Source organism: Rhinichthys klamathensis, unplaced genomic scaffold (assembly GCF_029890125.1).
Source record: "Rhinichthys klamathensis goyatoka isolate OS25496 unplaced genomic scaffold, OSU_Roscu_1.1 h1tg000343l_1, whole genome shotgun sequence".
Taxonomy (NCBI): domain Eukaryota; kingdom Metazoa; phylum Chordata; class Actinopteri; order Cypriniformes; family Leuciscidae; genus Rhinichthys; species Rhinichthys klamathensis.
This window is the reverse complement of record NW_026606857.1, coordinates 353,869-376,745: the sequence shown is the minus strand read 5'-3', so window position 1 is coordinate 376,745 and position 22,877 is coordinate 353,869. Positions and strand designations below refer to the sequence as shown.

The window sequence follows — 22,877 nt, the reverse complement described above, 5'->3', positions numbered from 1 at the left end:
AGGACGTGGTGCGAGCTCGTCTGAGTGCTTGGTCACGCGCTTCCATCCGCAAACCCGGACATTCAACTGACCCGACGGTGAATATCAACACTACTATAAGAATAGTAGTGCACTGATATTGATAAATATAAGGCAGTGTGGTTGTTTCCTAGGGTAAGGAAGGATTTGACTGTCCTTCTCAAACAAAGGGCATGTTGGTACATGTACAACCTTGTGAAAAAGAACTACACAATAGCATACTTTTTTAAAAGGAGTACTTATTACAGAAATAATATACTTAAGTGTTAAATGTTTTTGGACACTTAAGGTTAGTTGTTCCTAACCTATATGAGTTTCTTTCTTCTGCAGATCAGACCAGAGAGTAGACGGTAGCCATTGACTTCCATAGTAGGACAAAAAATTACCTTGGAAGTCAATGGCTACCGTCAACTGCCTGGTTACCAACATTCTTTCCTTGTGTTCAACAGAAAAAAGAACCTCATACAGGTTTAGAACAACTTGAGGGTGAGTAAATTATGACATAATTTAATTTTTTTGGATGAACTATCCCTTTAATTGCATGTTAATTGCAATTAAATGAAAATGTATTATGTTTAAATTTATATTACATTGTATTAGCTGGACTTTAAGTAGGACTTACAGTAAGTACATTTTTACATGTAATTTCATGAATACTTCAATTGCCTATTCTATTGGGAAAATGTAACTTTTTTATGAGGTGGTGATTTTTTTATGAATTTGTATGCTGTAAATTGTATGAAAACATATTTTTAAGCATAATAAGCATGAAGGTCAAGCGTAAAGCATGACATAAGATTATCAAAACATAATTTAAAGTGTAATTTAAAGTAAAACTTTTAATTTGTATAGCAGTATAATTCTAAAGTATGTTAAGAAAAAGTCATGAAAGTGTACTCTCACTTAAGAGACCTTTTATTTGTCTTTATTTCAATATTACATGATCTGCAAGTATGTTTTTTTTTTAAAAAGACACTTTTTCAATTTGAAGTACACTACAAGTACACATTCAATGTAATTAAGCATACTTCTTTTTCACAAGGGCATCCACTCTTCTGTTGAACTGCTTTTGGCATAGCAAGCAGGGACAGATGTCTCATGGCCTGACAAACTGACATTGTGCTAAAGGAACAGCTGCATCGTGGCGCCCTTGGGATTTGACACTAACCTTGAAAGATATCCCTTACTTTACCAGAGTCTCCTCGTGTACGGTAGCTTGTTGGTGATCGCCCAAAAACTGCATCTGCACAGTAGCGCACATCAAAACACCACAGCGGTAGCAAAGCAGCAGAACAGCCTGTGGGTTTGGCAAGGCCTGTCTGACCAACTCACTTCAGCATGCCTTTTATCCCGCCGTTTACTGTAAACACACAAACACAAACAGAGCGGAGCTCGGCTTCAGTGGGAATGGGTAATGATGCTGGTGTGTGTGTGTGGACTGCTGTCAGGGGTGAGCGGCAGATTGCACAGCACAGCCAAAGGATCCTCACAGGAAACACTGCTCACATCTCAGGCCCAAATGCCTCGTACTGGATCATAAAGTGTGCGAAGGAATGCCAAGCAACCTCTGCAGAGAGCTATTCTGGAGAAAACGGAATCGTGTTTATGCAGGCATGCTGTGTTGAGCTGTATCAACTTATCTATTTATATAAACAACATTTCTGGGAGTCAACTGTGAAGGAGTTTATAGTCAGCTGTAACAAAACTAGTTTTTTTTTTATGCTGTATCTGCTCTTGATCGGAAAACTTGCTGTCAGCAGGTCATTATAAACCAAAATAAACCCCTAAATGGCAATTCGGGTTCAGATATGAAGCTGAGGTTATCATTTGTTATCAATTGTAATTGCTGTCAAATGTAGCTTGGTTTAGAACAATCAATAGTAGACTCAAAAAGGCACAATGAGTAATGCAAGCACGGCTGGGAGCATCAGACCAACTACAACAATGAGAAATTAAGGACATTTTTGAATTATTTTAGGCAAAATGCGTGAACAATCATAATACAATCACTATTAATTAGATTTAATTGCTTATCAATTTGAGGTTACCAAATTGATGTGGTGTGGTCAGTGTGAGGTGACAATGATACATCCAAAGTTTGGAGTCAATATGCCAAAGCATGCAAAGTCACAGCCTCAGAATCATCTTGGCACCATGCCATCAATTTCGTTGATGTGTTATTTGAGAATGGTTTGGTCAATCAAAAAAACTTTTAATAATTTTGTGCTGCCATCGTCTGAAGATGATCTGAGCTGATTTTGGTTGAAATCGGACCAACCGATTGGTTTTAGGAGGAGTTCAAAAAAGTAGATTTTCGAAGAAATTCAATATGGCAGACAGCAAGTTCAGCCGAATATGGCATAATTGGTATCATTGTTCTCATATGATTCAAGGAATCTATCAAGACCAGTTTCATTAAAATAGGCAAATTTAATCAAAAGCTATTAGCATTTTTTTTTTTTTCATTATAATTTTTGACCGCAATGTGGCGGTCTTGAAACTTTATGAGTACCTTCAGGCCATGGTGCAAATGGAACATGCTCAAAATGGCTAACATGGGATAATTTGGTTTCATTCGACTTGGTATGCTGCACTGAATCAAAACAGTTTTATGATTTTTGGGCAAACCATTCAGAAGTTATACGCAAAAATAGCCATTTTTCATATCCCCTGACCAGTAGGTGGTTCTGTGCCAAAACGTTGCAAGTAGCCTCAGTTCATGCTTGTGATTAAATGTACCAATACTCTTCTCAATACGCTAAAGCATTGCAGAGATAAAGCCTTATTATTTCTAGCCCGTATGGTTTAAAAGTTATTAGCATAAACGTGTGCAAATTTGGACAGTTAATGGTGCTAGAGTCAGAAACTCCAAATTTGCTGTGGTTAATGATGAGAATGTCATCTGTGTGCCAAATTTCATAATTTTCCCACAAGTGGTTCTATGGACTCAAGAGCGGAAGAAGAAGAAGATTTATAAGAACATAACAGATACAGTACAGGTGCCTACGCACCATCTGTGCTTGGCCCCTAATAAAAACTATCATAGTACATAAAACAACACAGGTAAAGGATAATGTACATTTAATGGATCACTATAAAAACAAAACTTGAAGGGATCCTATAATGCCCTTTTCACAAGATGCAAAAGTATGTGAAGTTTTAGCTCAAAATACCCTGCAGATATTTTTTTATAGCATGTTAAAATTGTCACTTTTTGAGGGTGAGCAAAAACACGCCATTTTTGTGCGTGTCCCTTTAAATGCAAATGAGCAGCTGCTCCCGACACAGAGGGCGGAGCTTCAAGAGCTCATGTGTTACCAGCTCAGATTACCTCACGCACTGAACATTTCAAAAACTTTTAGCCGTTTATGTTCAAACCGGAGTCAGACAAAGATGGAGAGAGTCAAGAAGAAGTGACATGTAGAATGTAACAGGACATTTCTGAATGGTTAGTTGATGAATGTAGCTGATGTGGAGTTAACTATCTTCTAGTCATTGATTATATTATGTCATGATAATCTATAAATCACATTCCCGGGGGCGGGGTTTATGTAAATTGTAGGGTTAGTGATGTCACTAACCCTGTGAAGAAGCTCATTGTAGTCCCTACAAGTCGTTTGTTGTAGTCCTTAAAAAGCGATTTCTGTAAAAGAAAATATCTCCCTTTCCTTTGAATTTTCATAACTTTGCAGATGTTGTTTATACTCAAACAGCAACATTACACACTAACTAAAATTAAAAAAGTGAAATCATAATAACAACCCCTTAATGCGAAAAAGAGGGCTTATTACACGGCTACTTAAAGTAAATTATTTTAATATATGAGAAAAAAAGAGACCACAAAATGCTACAATAGCCATGAAACTAGCACAGCTATGTAGTTTAGGGGTCATAATGGCAAAATATTTTACCAATCAGAATCAAGTATTCAACAGAACCGTGTAATTAGCATGCTTAATGACTACAGTAAACATCTGAACTAGATTTCCAACAGTGATACAAGCCATGGTTTTTAATAAAAACAGTCTGTGTACATGTGTAATTCAATTTTGATTCAGATATTGTGGCGAGTTAGCTTCAGGTGGTTATAAAAGGGAAAGCTCAGGGGAAATAACAAGCCCAGTGACCGCAGCAAAACACTGAGGCACAATACACCCCATGCCAGCTTTAAAAATGGACATGAGCTCGGCTGAATATTACACAGCCATAATGAAGGCATGAAAAGTGCCCTGAAGTGCATTCCATGCATTTGCTTACTGTCAGTGTGTAATGAAGACAATAACAAAACTAGTCAGTGCGATACTCCTGCTTATTTATGCATTCAAAAGACACTGAACTGATGGGAACAGCACGACCAGGCAAAAACATGCATTGATATAAACATCGCGCTGTGCTTTTAGATATAAATATTCAAATAAGTTGCATGCTGAAATTGTCAGCCTCAAACAATTTAGCAAATGTGTGTTCTTGCGCTACATTGCATTTGAAAATGTTTGTCCCTGGTTTTGATGGCAGCGTGTGATTACATGTGATCTTTACGGTGGTAATTCAGCAGAGTGTGTCCTCCGTGATTTCGCAGGTCGCATGTCACTGACCCACATATGGATCAGGGCAGTCTGCTGGCAGTTAGAAAACATTATCAGTGACACATTACTGGCAACTCCAGGCTATGTAGTTAATGTCACAAAAATGAAAATTTATATTTAGAGGACTATTCAGAAATGGACTGGATTCTGACTGAATTAAGAAGTTTATATTAAGCTCAAACTGAGAACACTGAGTGAACCTTGTGAATTTATGGTGTATACAGACTCAGAGAACTCAATAACCTCTAAAAGTGTTTGTTTCTTTTTGGTTTTTGGTTTTGAAAATAATCCATAGCATAATGAATCCTTCTGGAAACCTACGGATAATGGGGTAAAGCTATTTACTGCTTGTTCGGTTGTAAATTATCAGTTATAATCTAAGGACCTCAAGTGCATTCAGATGTGTGCTGTTTGCTGCAGCGGGGCGTGCGGGTGGATGGGTTGTCATTTGATGTCATTTAAGAATGATTGAAGGCAGTTCAGAACAAAGGAGGCTTCAGAAAATAACCAAGCATCAAAGCTGATGCTCAAATGCACTGTATTAACTAAGCAAAAAGGGATATAATAACTGATGTACAGGGATGAGCTGGCAAATGAAAGTAGATTGAGGAAACATATGGAGATGAGTAGGGTCTGGCACGAGCTGAGATGTGTGACCCACTTTCTGGTATGAAAAGCAACAGATTGAATGCATGTACTGTAATCCTGATATGACATAATACACTTGTATTAAATGCTATGTTGCGAGTACTTACGATTCCATGATGCAAGCACTTAAGGGTAATTTAAGGAAACTGCTGATGTAGCTAATACGATCTAACTGTCATTTTGATGTTGGGGAAAAACAAACGGACAATTGGATGCTTGGCACGGTCCATGACAATGTAACTGATGCGATGCCACTGAATCCTGTGTGAAAGTTGGCACAGAGAGGAACGGCATTGAATTCGTCCTAAAATCTATTATTCATATTCGTTAACCTAGAGAGGGAAACTTAAACTCATCCACCACAAATGACTGGTGTTGATTGCAGTGACAGAGATGCTATAACCACAAACTTTACTGCAAGTGTCAAGCGGGGATACGGACTTACTCACCAACGCAGGGGCGCTGAAGCAAAAAAAAATTGGGTAATTTGAAGTAAAATAGTGAAATACACTCATTGGGGATTAATAAAGTCCATTTGAGTTATGGATTGCAGGGTAGCCTGTCAAAACATTGCAGTTGCAAAACTACCACCGATTTTTTGCAGTGATGGAGTACATTTGTTTAATTGAGCTTTCAAATAAGCCTCGCCTTACAAATGTTACAGGCCAATCTAATAAACCATACTGTATGACAAACAGTGGCTCTTTCTAATGTAAGTCTAAGTACTGTATGTTAGCTTTAAAAGGAATGTAAAACAAATTATCTAAAACATGGTAAAACTGAAATGTTTAAGGGTGACAAGGTATCCAAAAAGGAATTGCAAGGTGTTTATTTCTCCTTTTCTTAATCCTAAAAAAATAATAATAGCATTTCATGGCATATAGAAAACCATGCGAGCAATTAGATATCATTAATTAATAAAACTGTCCTGTTGATACAGATTTATATACTTAGGCCTATACTTATATACTTTAGATACACACTTTATAATTCTTAAAGTCCCCCTGTGGTGAAAATCGAGCATTTAATGTTGTTTATATGTCTATGTGGTGTTTTTAATATGCTTTGAGACAAACCATGTGCAAATTCATAAGTCAACACCATTGCGGAGTATTTTCTCTTTTCTCTGCAAAAACTGCAGTGAACCAAAGACAGTGTCAAAAGCGCGGTTTGAAATCGCTGGTGTTTCTAATGTCACAAACTACCTTGTAACCAATCACATCAACATGTGATCTCTTAGCTGAACAAGTGGATCTCTTAGCTGGTGTGAGTGAGTGGAGGCGGGGCTAATTTGCATATTCATAGAACAACGTATATTAAATGAGGCAAGAGTGTAGAGTTACATTCAAGCTATTTTAAAGCATGAAGGCACTTTTTTCAAGGAAAAAACATTTAAATATGTAATTTTGGTGATCAAAGATGAGATTTAAGGGATACAATTATTGACTACCGGGGGACTTTAAGGTAATTCAATTAATGAAAAAGAATAGCCTCTCCTACCATGTTTGCCAGTGGCAGAACTAGCACTATTAGGAGAGTTTGACATAGATCAGTAAATCTGAGGGGTCATTACTTATCTTAAATTGATCACTATAAATGCATCAGTAAGAATTAGCATAGAGCTTTGCTTGCCAAACTATCTATACTCAAAAACAGCTAGACAATCCATGTATTTTGGACTGAAGTAAACAATAAATACTCTTTATAATATGAAATAATATAATATGTAGTGAGTAATTGTAATATTACATATTGCATTAAGTGTTCTGCCATCTAAAACATAGTTCAAGTTATTCTACCTGCATGGGTGACATTACTTAATGCCCCCCATGCAGAACAGATGGTCCATCTTGTTCTGGCGCCGTGCTGCCACTGAATACGTGAATACGTACAAAAGAATACGCGCTGCCACTGTATTTGACACTGAAAGCGCATTTATGCAAGGTTACATATCTCACAGTACTGAAATGTAATATGACACCTGTGACAACTTTTACCTGCCTCTTAACAGAGAAATACCTCTCTGAGTTCTCATTAAGGACAGCTGCGTGTGAGAGCACTTACTGTGGTTCGCCACACAGGTGGATGTGAATAAAACTGTAAAGTTGTACTTTTCCAAGCAATAACTAATAAGTGATTTGCTAGCAGGAGGAATCCGAGTGGAGATGTTCGAGATATCAGTCTTCTGTTTTCCCCTGTGACCAGCATTGCGTTCCTGCTGAGCGTGGGAAGATTTGTGCCAAGAAAAATATTTAGACGTTGGCATGTATTGTAATACTTGTTGCCAGAAGCAAATAAAGGCATACAACATTATACACTTCCATTTACTTTAACTCACTGACACTGTTAAAAGATGTTCCTACATTGATTTTACTTTTAAAAGGCTCCATCATTCCCACGATACTGTGATTAAACTACCATCTGAGGCGTATCTGAGTGAAACGTGCACCTCCAGCATACCCCACTAACTGTGCATTCGTAATATTCCCTTGAAGTCTGCGCATGGGAGGAGGGGAATGTGCTCTTGTTCACGATATTGCGTTTTAATGTGCCTTGGATTTACCAAGAGCAAATAAATGCAATGCACCAAAAGCGCCCGCCCACCCACACGAACTCAAACTAAGGGGTTCACATATTTGGCTGTCGAAGACGAATAAGTGAATGTCTTACCTGAACCCAAAAGTGCAAACAGGGGAGTTGAGGGGGACAACGACTCTATGTTTCGCTCTGCAGCAATGGTGGAGATAAACGCAGACACGCTGAATATGAACACCAGCTAATAGAACGAAATAAAGCAGTGCCGAAAAAGAGCGAGAGAGGGAGAGAGAGAGAGAGAGAGACAACTCCGTCTCCCCCCTCCCCGCACAGCCTCCTTCGTTTATCTCCATCCCTATGGCACAAAGATAGAAGCACAGCCACAGACAAGCTAATCTCAGCTAAGGAAAGCATCAGCAAAAACTGAACCAAAACAGAAGGGAAACAAACTATAGGCTATTGCAGTCGTCTAAACCTACCGTAGTGCGAGTATATGTACTAGTCAGTAGTCGCTTTCTCTCCCTCTCTCGCTCTGTCTTCCTCTCCGTCTGCCTTGCTCTGGCTGCGTCCAGACATGACTGGGGCTGATTTAGGTCAACACGTCTGTCTGGCTGAGCTCGGCTCATCTGCTGCGTTGCCATTTCTGTTCGGCTCTGCCCTGCTTTCTGGACAAGGACTAAGTCTAAGATCGAAAGCCACTTTAACCTTGGAGCAGAACGGCCACTTTGGCCGGTCGCCGCGAATGGGAATGCAGGCGGGCCCGGCTGACTGGACGTCTTGGGATGGGACGGGTTTACGACGGGACGGCCCGGTGACGCACTGGAATCCAAGTCTTTATCGTCGACTTTTCAGCCTGGGAACACCGTCCTGCACATACAGACAATGGCATCAGCAGCTCCAAAAAAAAAAAAAAATTGATCCGGGCTCGCTTCTCCAAATTTTCCGTCTGCATATGAGACGGAGCGTAATTCCAAGTTGTTTGACTCTTCTTTCTTGGCTCTACTGTCTTCGATTGCTCTGCCCCGATGAAAATGATCCCTCAACGGCGGAGAGGAGCAGAACGGCGGTATTTTGAGAGGAAGTGCTCGGCTCCTCTGCCTCCCCAAAACAAGCCAGTAGACTGCAGCTGCGAGCTCCTGTGCCTCCACTCTAGTTGTCTGGCTGTGCCGCAGTGCGTCTGGGAGGAAAAAAAGACTCTACGTCTGTAGCCAGAGCGCTGCCACTCGCCTAAAACCATGCCGTGACACAGCAATCAGATGACTTGTGTCAGCAGAATGATGCGTCATCATTTCGTTGAGCAGAAGGGATGCCGGGAAAGTTTTTTGGTGTGCCATGCCGCCCGAAAACCCTGTCTTAACATCCTGCTATACTTGTCTCCGCTCCCGGGGAGTAGCAGCGGCACTATAGAATAATAAACAAGAGAAAGGGAAATTGTATGAGAGAGAGAGATGGAAGCAATGCATCTTGTTTGCGCTTCATCCACCTTAATTTGTATTCCATATTTTTTCCTCCACTTTTGATGTTTGACTTTCCCTCTCTGTCTCACTTCCAAACATCCTCCCCACCACTTTTTCTTTCTGCCACTCTGTTCTCTCTTTGAAGTGCATCAATGAAATGAAAATGGCTTCTAAGTTTCTAATTTTCAGTATGAAAAGGGTATCTCATCCTTTAAATGTCACAGTCTCCTCTGATGGAACAAACAGACATATAAACACGCTCTAATGCTCTATGACACGCTCTATGCATGGCATTCTCAGCGTCTTTATCATGGTACAGGTACACCTTTGCAGTCCTTTGTCTGCACATGGCTGTTGTGATTAGCATAAACGTAATATATGTCTTTGTTCTAAAATCCATATGGTTGAGACAGTTAAGGGAGAGAATCTGGAGAGCCAGCCAGTACGTGAGCTGGTGAACTGATCTGCTTTCTCTATCTCCAGTACTGATGCCCTGCTGTCTGCAATTGTGAAAGCAATAATTGTTCAAGTGAGCTACAACAGAAGGATCAGAGATGGACAAGAAAAATAAAAAAGAAAAACACTTTTCTCTATTCCCCCTCTCTTCATACTCTCACTCTCTCTTTATCTTGGGTATATGTGTTTATTAAAGGAATATCTCGCCCAGAAATATTTCCCTTGTGAAAAAGTACACTTTAACAAACTTAAAAAAAAGAATACTTATTATGGAAATTACAAACTCTAAAAGAATATACTTAAGTGCAAAATTAATGTTATTTTTATGAACACTTAATGTGGCATGTTAATTGCCATACAAATTTAAATAATAGATTACATTAATAATAAATTTATATTAAATGCAATTACCTGAACTGCTCACTTAAGTAAGACTTAAGTAAATCTTTATATGCGATTTAAAAATTGCTTATAAGAATGGTTAATACTGTCGAATGTACTGACAAGCATTTATGGTAAACTAAAATATACTTTGTAATTTCTATTGAACTTGTATGCCAGTAATTACACATTTGTAATGATCAAGTTGCAGTTTAGTACGTTTAAAATGTTTTAACTTGAAATGTAATATTGACTAACACATTACAGTTAAAATGATAATCAAGTATTTTAGTGTGTTAGACAACACATAAAATAAGTGCACTGATGTACAGAGCGACAAAAACAAACCCATTCATTTAAAGTGTTCTTTCTTCAGTGGGACACAAAAGGAGATTTTTTTTTCTAAAAACTGAAGGTCGCCCTTTTCAGTGGACAAGAGCTTTCAAGCTTCAAGAGGGACACAAAAACACCAGTAGATTCATAAAGTGATCCATATGACTAGTGGTTAGCACTTTACTTTACAGTCCTGTAACCCATTAATATACTATGCACTTATTATAATAGTAATTACAATTGGGTAATAACAAGGTACTAACCCTGAACCTATCTAAACCTAAAATTAATCCATGTAGTTACCTTACTGTATATTAACCAGTACTGTAAGTACACGTAAGTGCACGTACTGTAAAATAAAGTGCAACCGGCTCGTGTACTATTATATTCCAAGTACTCTGAAGACATGATATTTGTGTTAGGAACCATCAATTTAAGTTGTTATTCAACAATATTACTGTTAATTGCTGCAAACGGATCACTGAGTCAGTGAGTTTAGAAAATCCGATCAGTTTAATTTGTGAAAGAATCTGGCAGACTGGTTTTGTGATGTGGACAGTGCTTGAAGAGGGTCGGTACACATACCACCAGTTTTTCTTACATACCGGCACTTCTGACATGTTGCTCGTACCCTCAGCCCTCCCTTCCTCAGAAACCTATTTTGAACCGGGCATCGGGAGTACTGGCACTTTTTTTTTTTTTCATTTCAAGCACTGGATGTGGATCAACTGATTCATTGAAAATATCTGTTTCAGGGGAATGAATCCATTCATGAATCCATTATTGTTACTTCTCTCATTCTGCCATGCAGAGCAAGTCATATGGATTACTTTTATGATAATTTACAGTGCTTTCACATCATTTTTGAAGCTTGACAGTTCCAGTCTCCATTCATTGTAACTGCGTCTTTTTTTCTTTCTTTTTTTCTTTTTTGATTAAACTTAAAACATATGTTGAATATCTCTCATCTTTGTAGACCTGACTGAGATTAATTTAGGTCAGTGGGTTTGGGTTTCATGTACTAAAGGTGTGTGTGCGTGTGTGTGCGTGTGGCGGGTGTATGATACAGCACCTGTTAAGTCAGTGATGGGTCCTCTCTAACTCCAACAGACAGGAAAATGGACGTGAGCCTGTCAGCAAACACACACACACACACACACACACACACACACACAAACACACACAATATGTTGTCCCAATATTCACCTAAACAAATTCCACTTTTGGTACAAACCTTGAGCCAAATTATCCTACATAACTTTAAATGCAGAGTGGCCATTCACTCTCCATAACTGTATATATTTAGCCATTCTTTCTTCACTCGCTTTACTGTCCACAAAACATTTCCCTCTCCTTTTACTTAAAAGCACAGCCTACTTACAATAACCCAGAGAAAATCTACTGCTCAAGGTTGCTTACAAAACATAAACAAGACCTTTCTACAAGTGAATGCACTCTGCTCATCAAAACATTTTTTGTTGCTTCCAGAGCAGCACAAGCTCTATTCATAACCTTGAGTAAAACCTCTAGTGTTTACTAAATAAGAGATCAAGTTTAAGCTGTCAGAGACACAAAAGTGAAAAAAAAAAAAATGTTTTCATTTGGTGACTATGTAGCAGTATTGTACATTATATTGTCCATCATATATGGATGCTCGTTACCTGCTTCTATTTATATATGTCTATACACTTTCAAATAAATAAATAAATAAATTCTCAACTTCACATTTTCAAACTTGTTTTTCCCTAAATCCTTCTGTAAATCACACTAAAAATATTAGTTTATTAGATTTAGATTTTATGCATAAATATAACAAAGACTAATCTTAAGACACAACCTTTTTTCCATTGTGAAATTATTTTAATTAAATTAATGATCATAATAGATTCAGACATTTTACTTTTAACTTTTTTTTCCTTCAAGAAAGAATAAATTTCATTATTCATAATGGTGATTATCATTATGCTCTCATTACAGTAATACAGTGTTTTACCACTTTAGCACATTGAGAGGTTTTTTATTTATTTAAGTAAGCATTATTTAAAGGCAATGCTATAAAACAAATGCTATAAAAATACTTCACAAATAATATGCAAATATGTTTTCCCACATTAAAATAATAAGAAAGTAATTTTTATATTACATTACACTAATGAGAATTATGTGGGAGTGTTTAATTGTCATAAAATAATAACACAATGTAAAAGCAAAAATCTGTTGTAAAACAGGCTTTGTTGCTTTCCTTTCTTTTCATTTCTTAATGATTTTTCTTTTGGTTTCAGGGTGAAATATAACTTGAAAGGTTTCATGAGATTCACCCACTTAATAAATAACATGTAGATGAAAATAAATGACTTGAAATAGACATGTCTCTTGATGAACAGTTATACTGGTGTCATTACCGGTTGTTGGTCTTTAATTATAGCATCACCTCAGTTTATAACGGTTGGTAACACTTTAAACAAATGAACCTGACTATATCATGACTGGAATCTATCCAACAAATTCTGTTCAGTTTTTCAATGGACTCTTTATCGACAAAACACATCAGCTCATAATTAACATGAAACCACTTTTGAGAATAGTTGTGCTGATGAAGTGATGCTATCAAGATAAACGTTACTGTTCTTGGAAGCTCTTGTACTGAGTTGCACTGGTGAACGTTAGAAACACGTGAAACCTGAAAAAGGAGGCGTGCCATTGGGCGCCGTTCCTGATTTATTGCTGCAATGGGGAAGTAAACCCTTGTGAAAGATGAGCCATCAGCCGTTCACTCCTGAACTTGTGTTCTTACCTCAGTCTTCTGCTCCAAGGGAAGTAATCTGCTGAGCTGGACATTTGGCTGTAACCGTTTTGGCTCTCTGGTGCAAGTTATCTGGGTGACCTCACCACAAACAAGTTTATCCAACTAAAGAAAGGGACAGACATTTGGGTGACCTTTTTGCAGAAGTTAAGAGTTTAAGTTATGAGAACTTAAAGCATTACAGATAGCATACGCAACTTTAAAAGCTAAGAGGAATACCTCTTAGGTTGGGCCACAGTTATATTTCAGTTGAACAGTTTCAATGGAGCTTAGCAATCTCACGCAGATACACACACATGCTCGCATGCACAAAGACTCCATTGTGCGATGCCAGCAGCACAGAGAGGCTGGAGAAATTAGCCTGGTGATGAGGAAGGCAGCAATGATGGGACAGAAAGAATGTAATGAATAACTCGAAGGCACGCTCCTCCAGACCGTGTCATAACGGCTCCAACTATCATTCTGACCTCAGTGTACACACTGTCTGCACTGTTCCCTGCCCCAATTCATATTACTCGCAACTGCAGGATAAGCTCATTTTCATAAACCCAGATCTAGTCCGTTGGCCGCTTGTCTACATAGCCTAACCCGAGCCATCAGATTGACATCTATGCAAATCCATTCACATTTGTTTGTGTATGGGTTTGGAGGCAGAGAAGAGATCGACAGGCAGATTGATAAGGACGTTCCCGTGTCCTTGTAGACTGTGTAGTTCAGCTCCGCTGGGCTAAGACTAGCAAGATCATGTACTTTCTTGTCTGAATGTGTTTTGAGAGCAAACAGTCAGGATTTCCATGGCAACACTAAGCCAAGCTTGAGGAGTGGGGTTTGGATTGAACACCGTGGTAGTGGGGAGTGAATGAGTGAATTAAGCAGGCAGCCGTCGGTGCGCCGTGCCGCCAGACCATTACTAAAGTCTCTCGTTTCAGCCTACGAGATCAAATACTCTCATTATGAGTGGATTTGTCCATCTCTGATCCTTCTGTTGTAGCTCAATTTTCGGTGGCAATTGCACATGTATTTTATCCTGCAGGTGATTTTGTTTTCTTAAAAAGACACCCCTGGTGAATAGGGTACAGGATTTAACTAAAAGATATCACCACACTTCCCCAGTTGTTAAGCTGCAAAAAAAAAACGAAAAGAAAAAAAACGTTGTATTACAGGTTTTCTGAAATTTGATGTTTAAATATGAAAATTATCTAATTACATATGCACTCATTTGCACACATTTCCAGAACAGAAATCTGAACAGTAAATAGAGACAGGCAGGTTCGGAATTCTTGTTTCATTTTGTTGGCATATTAGAGTCAATTGGGATTCTGGGTATCTCTTTTTGTCACTCTATAAATAGGAAAATGATGTTAACAGCAAAACATCACCTTGTATTTAAGAATAAAATCAGGCAAATGCAGATGTGAATAAAACTGTTTAGTATATGTAAGTGCTGCTGAATTTGAGATTTCTGCAGGAGAAAAAAAATACTCATTTTGAGAATACAGCCTTTAAAGATATGTATTCTAATTGAAATCTACAGATTCAAATAGATAAAGTGCAATCTGCTTGTTAAGACGTGATGTAAGAAAACCTGTTTCGGGATCCAGGCCTCTATTTGTTTCAATTGAGAATACTATCTCAACAGCAGTTTATGAACACTATTTATTCATTTAAGCTAAAATGTTATAAAGTTTCCTGGGTCACGGCATCCCGGACACCAACATTTCCAACGATTCAAAACAATAAAAAAATCTCTGGCCATCTGAGATTTCAGTATATAAAGGTTATGATCATGATTCTTCAGCCCTATTACAGCACACCATCCCATGGTTTCACAGACAAGGCTTAAGCCTATAGGCCCAGGCTATAAATGTATGTTTGAGCTGTTTTAACTGAAAGCAACTTACACCGAAACATCTTAAAATAAGTCAGTGCCATTGTTTTTTCTCAAAATGCACATAATGTTTTTGTCTAATTTAACTTAAACTTTAATTGAACTGAGGCTTAATCCAGGCTTAATCTAAACCCTGTCTGTGAAACCAGGCCCATGAGTGTATATTATCACCGTTGTCACTTATAAGTGTATTATGGGTGTTCTCTTTCCACTAGTCTGGAACACATTATGAAAAGTCAAATAGCCCAAAACCTCATAACTGACCATGAAAAAACAATTTTTCTGCCTGTAGCAGACCTATTGATATAATACACTTGCTGTGGTTGTCAATATTATAAGCAAATATTATAAGCAAATTGAAACATGTTACCAAAGTAAAACAAATGGCAAATTTTACAATCGATTCTGGCATGCAACAGTACTCACCTTTGACTCACCTGGAGAAAATAGCAGTTGTATGGCCTATAGCTGGTGTGTTCCTGTTGAGGTGTAACTGCTAAAGTAAATAATCGTAAGTATAGCAGGGTGGCCATCTGTCCCTGTAATGAGACACGATAAGGTAAACTAGTGTGCATTCTCTCCCAGCACACCTGTTTAAACAGTCAAAGGTGTTTGATTACTGTATTCAAAATCAAATGGCCACAGAATTGCCTTAGAAAATCTCATGCACACGGTGTACAATTGGTGTGGTAAATGGTTAACCTTTTTTTTTTTTTTAACTAATACTTTAGCTATGAGGTCACTGAAATATTGATTTCAGTTATATTGATTCAGGGTTTAGGAAGTCACTGTCTGCTTAGCAGAGATAGTGGAGATGAATCTTCACATCTCACAATAATGAGACTTGAGACACTTGCCTTTTGTTGTTATTTTCTATCCATGATAGATGACTTGATTACGTAATGCATATTCAGATCTGTTTTATCTAGTTAAACAGTTATTCAGAGCAGACACTTTCTCTGTGGAATAACAACTGTTTTCGGTCCTGCGTTGGCTCTAGTACGCCATCTGGAGGCATGAACGAATGCAGTTTAAACAGAGTCATGTTGCCAAACGCTTTCTTCACCTCTTGATTTTGACTGTTTGCTGTGCGAGTGCATTCTGGTATCAGCTTCATTCTAGTAGCCTAGCTAGAAATACAAAATTTGGAAGAATATGAAATGGACTGTTTAAGAAAGAGATATTGCCGAAAACCAACCATAAAACACTTTTATCATTATTTTATTTTTTGCAAACCGATAACTAGAGCGCGAGCTAACAACACAAACAAGAACATGCTGCCTTTGAATGGAGAAGCGCGTGGCATGTGGGCGCGCGCTGTCTTTGTGTATAAATAAATAACGCGCGGTGCTGTGCATGCTGAATATTAATGGATGAGCGATTATTATTTTGGTTGTTGTTGTTGTTGTTTTTACCAACTATTAGAACATTCTATTCATATCGCCATTTAATATTGTAAATAAAACAATAATTGGCAGTCCCTCTATGATTCATACAATACCCGCGAGAAAAAAGTAAACACCTGATTGTGGAAAGCTGGGTTTAACGATCTTAGCCTACATTTTAATCCGTGTTATCGCTCATAATCGAACATCAGAATTGCTTATCCTAACTTACACCCTTGCCAAATTCAGCGTGCGATCTAGGAAAGGGGGAGTGCATAATGTGCCTTTAAAACTAAGTTTGCAGTGTAGATGGAATGAGGTCAGACAGAAAGCTTCTCATTGCACGCGCCGATTATTATTAGATACTATATTCAGCCAATGAACGGCGACGAGGTGTGGCTTTGGCTGTGGATAGGCTAGTGACAGCAGCTGATTGGCTGGAATCTCTTTCCTTTATACCTTCGGAAAAGGATAAATCCTTGTGAGGCGGTTTAGCAGAAGTATTGAAAGTTGTGAAGGGTGATAGGAAGTTCAGAGCATGAAAAAGTGCAGTCGCCTAAACCTACCGCATGGTCATACGACAAACTATGATGAAGACACTTGTCCGTTTCCATTAAACGGCTTCAGATACTTCGCGTCCAGAGCGCACTCTGGGTTCGTTTTCAGTCGAACCGGCAGTTGAACGGCAGACTGTTGATTTTGACGACGTTGCCGGGACTTGACAGGGATATGTGCTTTGTGGACGGCGTGCTGAACCAAAAGACAGTCAGCAGTATCAGTAGCAGCAGCAGCAGCAACAACTTTGTGTCCAGACTGACAAAATCATATTCCACACAAGAGTGAAGAAGAAAGACTCTTAGTGCTATCAACGCGTCTCGAGCTGCAGCACGTGTAGGATTTTTGTGCGCAATTAAAAGTTGAGACTGTCTGTAGCGCATGGGCACAGACCTGGCTATGGTGGAGCAAACGCACATCAGCAACAACAGCGACGTGCTCCCCGGCGATTCTATTGATTCGGGGGAGATGGACCTAGACATGGACGCGTCTCAGACCCCCGGCTCCCCAAACTCAGCTGGGGATAAAATGGACATCGCCTGGTGCAAAACCCCATCGGGGCACATCAAGAGGCCAATGAACGCGTTCATGGTTTGGTCGCAGATAGAGAGGCGCAAGATTATGGAACAGTCGCCGGACATGCACAACGCGGAGATCTCCAAGAGACTCGGCAAGCGCTGGAAACTTTTGAAGGACAGCGACAAGATCCCCTTCATCCGCGAGGCCGAGCGTCTGCGGCTCAAGCACATGGCAGACTATCCTGACTACAAATATCGACCTCGGAAGAAGGTGAAGTCATCCAGCGGCAAGACTGGGGAGAAGGGGGAGCGCGTGAGCGGCAGCCCCGGCGCGAAGTCTGCATCCAAAAAGAGCTCGAAATCTTTCAGCAGGACGCACAGAAAGTCCACGCCGCTTGAGCTGACCGCCCACTCCGTCCCTGCAGACCACCACGCGCTCTACAAGTCCAGGTCCGTCTCCGCCGCCAAACAAATACCCGAGAAACCAGCAAAGCGCGGGCATGTGTTCGGGGGATGCAGCTCTGACAGCAGCCCGCCCTCCGTCGCTGTGCCGGCCAGTCCCACTCTGAGCAGCTCGGCGGAATCCAGCGACCCGCTGAGCCTGTATGATGACGGGCTAGCAAGCGGGAAAGAAGACGCGGAGCCCGCCGCGCGCTTCAAGTACACCCGCGCGCCGTCTCCAACGCCCTCCGCCTCGCACTCGTCCTCCTCGCAGTCGTCCTCCTCGGATGAGGAGTTCGAGGACGAGCTGGCGGACCCCAGTCCCGGCTTTGACAGCTTAAGCACGTTTGGCACAGCGCCTCTGGACAGAGATTTGGAGTTCAACTTTGAGTCTGGCTCCGGCTCGCACTTTGAGTTCCCCGACTACTGCACCCCAGAGGTGAGCGAGATGATATCAGGGGACTGGCTCGAATCGACAATATCAAACTTGGTGTTCACTTATTGAGCGCTAATATTGAGTCTGATTGAAAGGAGAACTTGAAAAAAATGACTGGAGGACTGCAAAAATCCTCCGAGACGAGTCAGAAGACGAATCAACGACATGATTCCTCTTGTTTATCATGCATTAGATACTGTGGACTCTCATTATCCACTGACAAGAGTGCAGATGAAAGTGCTTAGCTTGCTCGTTTGGTGCTGGAAGGAGGCGCGCTTTGGACGCAGAGGAAGGCGTTGCGCGGTGGCGAGTTCACGTTGTGCGCCCTCTTCGACTTAAAAAGGGACGTTTTTAAAGAGAAAAAAAGTCTGGTCAAATGCTTGTTTTTTGCTGGAGGTACTGAATGGAGGTGCTCGCGCTTGAGGTTGTTTACCAGAGTCGTTTGTTAGACCAGAATCGCATGCTTTCATTACGATTTAACTACGAAAGGCTGTTGAGAAGCGTAACTGGTGTTGATTCATTGAAACCGAATGGCAGCGCCATATCAGACGCAAAAACAAAACAATCACAATCACCAGCTTTTCTGTCGTCATGACATCAGGATTCAGACGCAACTCAGATGATATTCGACTCTTTACACTACAAATCAGGACCAAAATTCATCCGAGGAGCGTTCTCTCTCTTTCTCTGCCTTTTACTTTTTTCATCCTCGTTCTCTCGCAAGTAACTTTTAAGCGCTGGCATTTTTATATCGATGTATTTATAATGGCCAAACATTGCTCCCCTCAGTCAGTTGTGTTCTAGTCAGTCTGTTGTGTGTATAGGCTACACATGCACATGTCCGTCTTTCTCGCGGAAGGGCTAGTTTTGTTTCGTATTATTTAATTGATGACTTCTCACATGGAACGGAGATTAAATGTTTCATTATTTTCTGAGTGTATTTTTGTACAAAATCTATCGAGGGGGTGTCAATCGGTGAATATCGCTGTTTGGATTTCCGATTTTTAAAGCCAGGGGGTTGGGTTGTCTCCAGAATCTGCCCCCTAAACATGTTTACAGTGTCAATCCACAGGCTTCTTAAAGAGACAGTATCTACATTTCAACGACCAATCATCATTAGCCTACGATGCGCGCGCTGAATGAGGTTGTATGTAGCTGCAGCGACAGCTGCGATTTATCGTGTCCTTATTTGGGATACTGTACCTTTTGAATACCGATTTCTTTGTGCTTTTATAGTGACACGTTTCGGTTTTAACCACTGGATGGAATTACAGATACGGTCGAAATGCCTATAATTCATGAACAATGAAGTACATCTTCACTCCATAATTGTACAAGGATATTTAATCTTTTCTACTTGTTGGCTAAATGTAGCTAATTGTTTTAGTATATTATGGCATGGCGAATAGCATTTTGTATTTCTGAATTCAGGTTTATGTAGAGCAGTTGTGTTTAAGGCAGAGGATCAACATGAAGATTTCTATGTACATTGACTGTAAAATAAGTAAAAGATTGCGTGTTTATGTCTGACGATGATATATCATGACAGGAACAAGAACATATATCTTTATACATCCCTATGTTTAAGAGTGTTGTTCATGACTTTTGGAATATATAGATATGTTTTATTGTTTCATTTTGTGCAATATGCTGTGTACAATATTGTTTTGTCTTGCCATACCATATCTCAACATTTGAGTAGTGAACTCAAAAGCCAGCCAATTGTGTCAAGTCACTGCCTGTCAGACCTCTGTACAGAACTTTGTCTTTTTCCAAGAAGGAAATAAAATCAGCTGGAACTGAACCTCAGTTGCAAGACTGTTTCTCTTCATATTCCCTTTCTGTTTTTCCTAATACAATTTGTCGTTAAATTTAACATGTCATAAATCCAAAGAATCTTTCTGCACCACTATGCATGTTCATTTCTGAGAGAAGCACTGCCCCACAAAGGCAAAACACAGTAACTACGCCAACACTGAAACAATTTTTTATTTTTATTTTTTGCATGGCAGACCAGTAAACAAACCCTAGTTTGTTTCCGAAGTCTAAAAATGTAAACTGTGTTTCACAACTTTGATGCTTTAAAAACATTCCAATATAAAATATTAAGCTCAAAAGCTGAGAATAAATACGATTATTTATCAATACCACTTACACAGTCCCCTGCATCAGCACTGTTTCTGTATGTCACTCTAAATGAGACGTATGTAGTGACGCATGGTCAAAAGATTGACTGACGGGCCTGTTGCAACCTGGAGGGACAGGGAACTGTCACATAATAACATTACACCACCGTTTCAATTCTCTGGTCCTTAGTAAACATCCATCCATTCACACCTCCCTCCCCAGTTGTCCGCAATAAGACACAGGCGGGTGAGTATGCGTCTAACAGAGACGATCCAGACATCACAAACATGCAATAATCACATTACATGCCTGCAATATGGCATGTTTACATGAGGGGAAAAATTAGATCAGATGGTTTGTCAGTGTCTCAAGAGCTGAGTGTTTCAGCAACTCGGCCTGAGTCATTATCTAGCATCATCCCAACTGATAGTGCAGGGTGTGAACCTAATGCCCTAGTCAAGTGTGAGCACGGATGCACACTGCAGCAAGAGGGTCTAGACATCGGCTCTGTGGGGGAGGAGTGTGAGACAGATGAGATGTCTCTGCCGGGAGGCTACATTGGGGGCGCTCAAGTGGATTGTTCAGAAGGGATGACTGCTGAAACCAATTAATTCCTTCTGGGTGCACTGGTTTGTGTCGGGAATGGGGAGGGGGCCCTCGAAAGATTTTTGCGTTAATCTGTTTACATCCCCCAAATGAGAAAAGAGACAGGAAGCCGTTTGAATACCACAGTTGTGCAAAGTAAAGATATAAATGTATCAGTCTGTCAAGCAGACTTGGATGATGGATTGTGTTGGGGTGCTGGTTGCAAACTCATGGGTCTGTGTTACTTGCTATGCACTGACTTGTTATCTGGAGTCAATGACACAGGCAAAGTTCATATACATATATGTATATTATTATATTAATATATTATTAGAATTAATATATATGTATATATATATATATATATATATATATATATGTTATTGTACACACACACACGTCGTGTTTTATGGGGATTTTCAATAGACACACTGATTTTATACTGTACAAACTGTATTCTATCCCCTTACACTAACCCTGCCCCTAAACCTTCCCATCACAGAAAACTTTCTGCATTTTCTCATTTTCAAAAAATAAAATAAATAAATAAATAATAATAATAATAATTTAGTATGATTTATACGCTGTTTTCCTGGGGAACAAAAAAAATTCTCCACAAGGACAAAGATTTCGGATATTGCCATCTCCGTAGGGTTTACCAGGCCACACACACACACAAACACACACATGCACGCACCCACCCACCCACACACACACACACACACACACACACAGGGGTTCCGGGTTACCAACATTTATTTGTAACTAAATAAAAGAGATAATAAAAATTGCATGTTTTTTATTTATTAAATACTGCCCGGAAAAGCTATATCTCAACACAAAAAAACTTTTTGAATATGATGATCAGAGTTGTAGCATCTTATGTAGCTTCTGAAGGGCAGTACTAAAATGGAATACAAGATCTCTAAAAAAAATAAGAGCATAATGTAAACTTTTGAAAAGGGTCATTAAAAAAATCAGCTATTATTTTTTCTTGTATATTATGTGTATATGTATGTATGTATGTGTGTATATATATAGGCTAATACAGATTTTCTTTCTAATAAAATTAATTAATCACTATCAACACACTAAATAACTCTTTAACACTAGCAGAAGGCAGCACAGATGGTTTGAATCAGTGCACTTAGAGAGATTAGAAACACTTAGAAATATTTACACTGATCCACAAACTAGTGTATCCACGCATGTCACAATACAACCTGATAAGCTTTTGTGAATGTATATGTATTTACAAACATATATAAGCAATTTACTCAAAAACCAAGCCCTCAATACACTCAGTGACCTATATATTCAATTGAAGAAACAACCGTGACTCAATATATTTCAGAATCAACAAATCTCTGGATGTGCTGTGTTACTGTATGAAATTATCCATGAGTGCTCAATCCACGACTAAATCATATCAAAGTAAGATTATTATTATTTTGACATTTTCTAACCTTAAAAAAAAAAAAAAAAAAAAAAAAACTTAGACAAGCTTGAATAAAGTTCTTTACAAACGTTAGTAGGTGAAACTGTAGGTGTCATGCTGCTAAGTGCATGGTATTGGACAGGGGGTGGGGTCATGGGTGAAGGGGGCGTGGTCTATCGAGCTGTCTAAGCACGTGCAGACAATGCATTATCATCAATACAAGCCAAACATCTGAACGCTGAAAGTTTTACGCTTTTGGATTACAACGACAAAACGGGATCACGCAT

The 22,877-nt window shown here is 39.4% G+C and overlaps 1 protein-coding gene and 1 long non-coding RNA gene across 2 annotated transcripts; one reads left to right on the top strand and one right to left on the bottom strand.

The window, feature by feature from the left end:
* Positions 1 to 1,186: 1,186 nt before the first annotated feature.
* On the bottom strand, positions 1,187 to 8,076 carry LOC130106543 (uncharacterized). Its single transcript, XR_008809733.1, has 2 exons — positions 7,923 to 8,076; positions 1,187 to 1,378 (listed from the first exon to the last, which is right to left on the bottom strand). It is a non-coding gene; the product is annotated as an uncharacterized LOC130106543 (long non-coding RNA).
* Positions 8,077 to 17,284: 9,208 nt separating this feature from the next.
* Positions 17,285 to 20,244, top strand: sox4a (SRY-box transcription factor 4a). Its single transcript, XM_056272685.1, has one exon. The coding sequence runs from the start codon at positions 17,427 to 17,429 to the stop codon at positions 18,507 to 18,509; it is 1,083 nt and encodes a 360-aa protein (XP_056128660.1). The 5' UTR covers positions 17,285 to 17,426; the 3' UTR covers positions 18,510 to 20,244.
* Positions 20,245 to 22,877: the final 2,633 nt, after the last annotated feature.

What these genes read in the sequence shown, in the direction of transcription:
- sox4a (XM_056272685.1), top strand. Translation starts at nt 17,427, where the DNA reads ATGGGCACAGACCTGGCTATGGTGGAGCAAACGCACATCAGCAACAAC.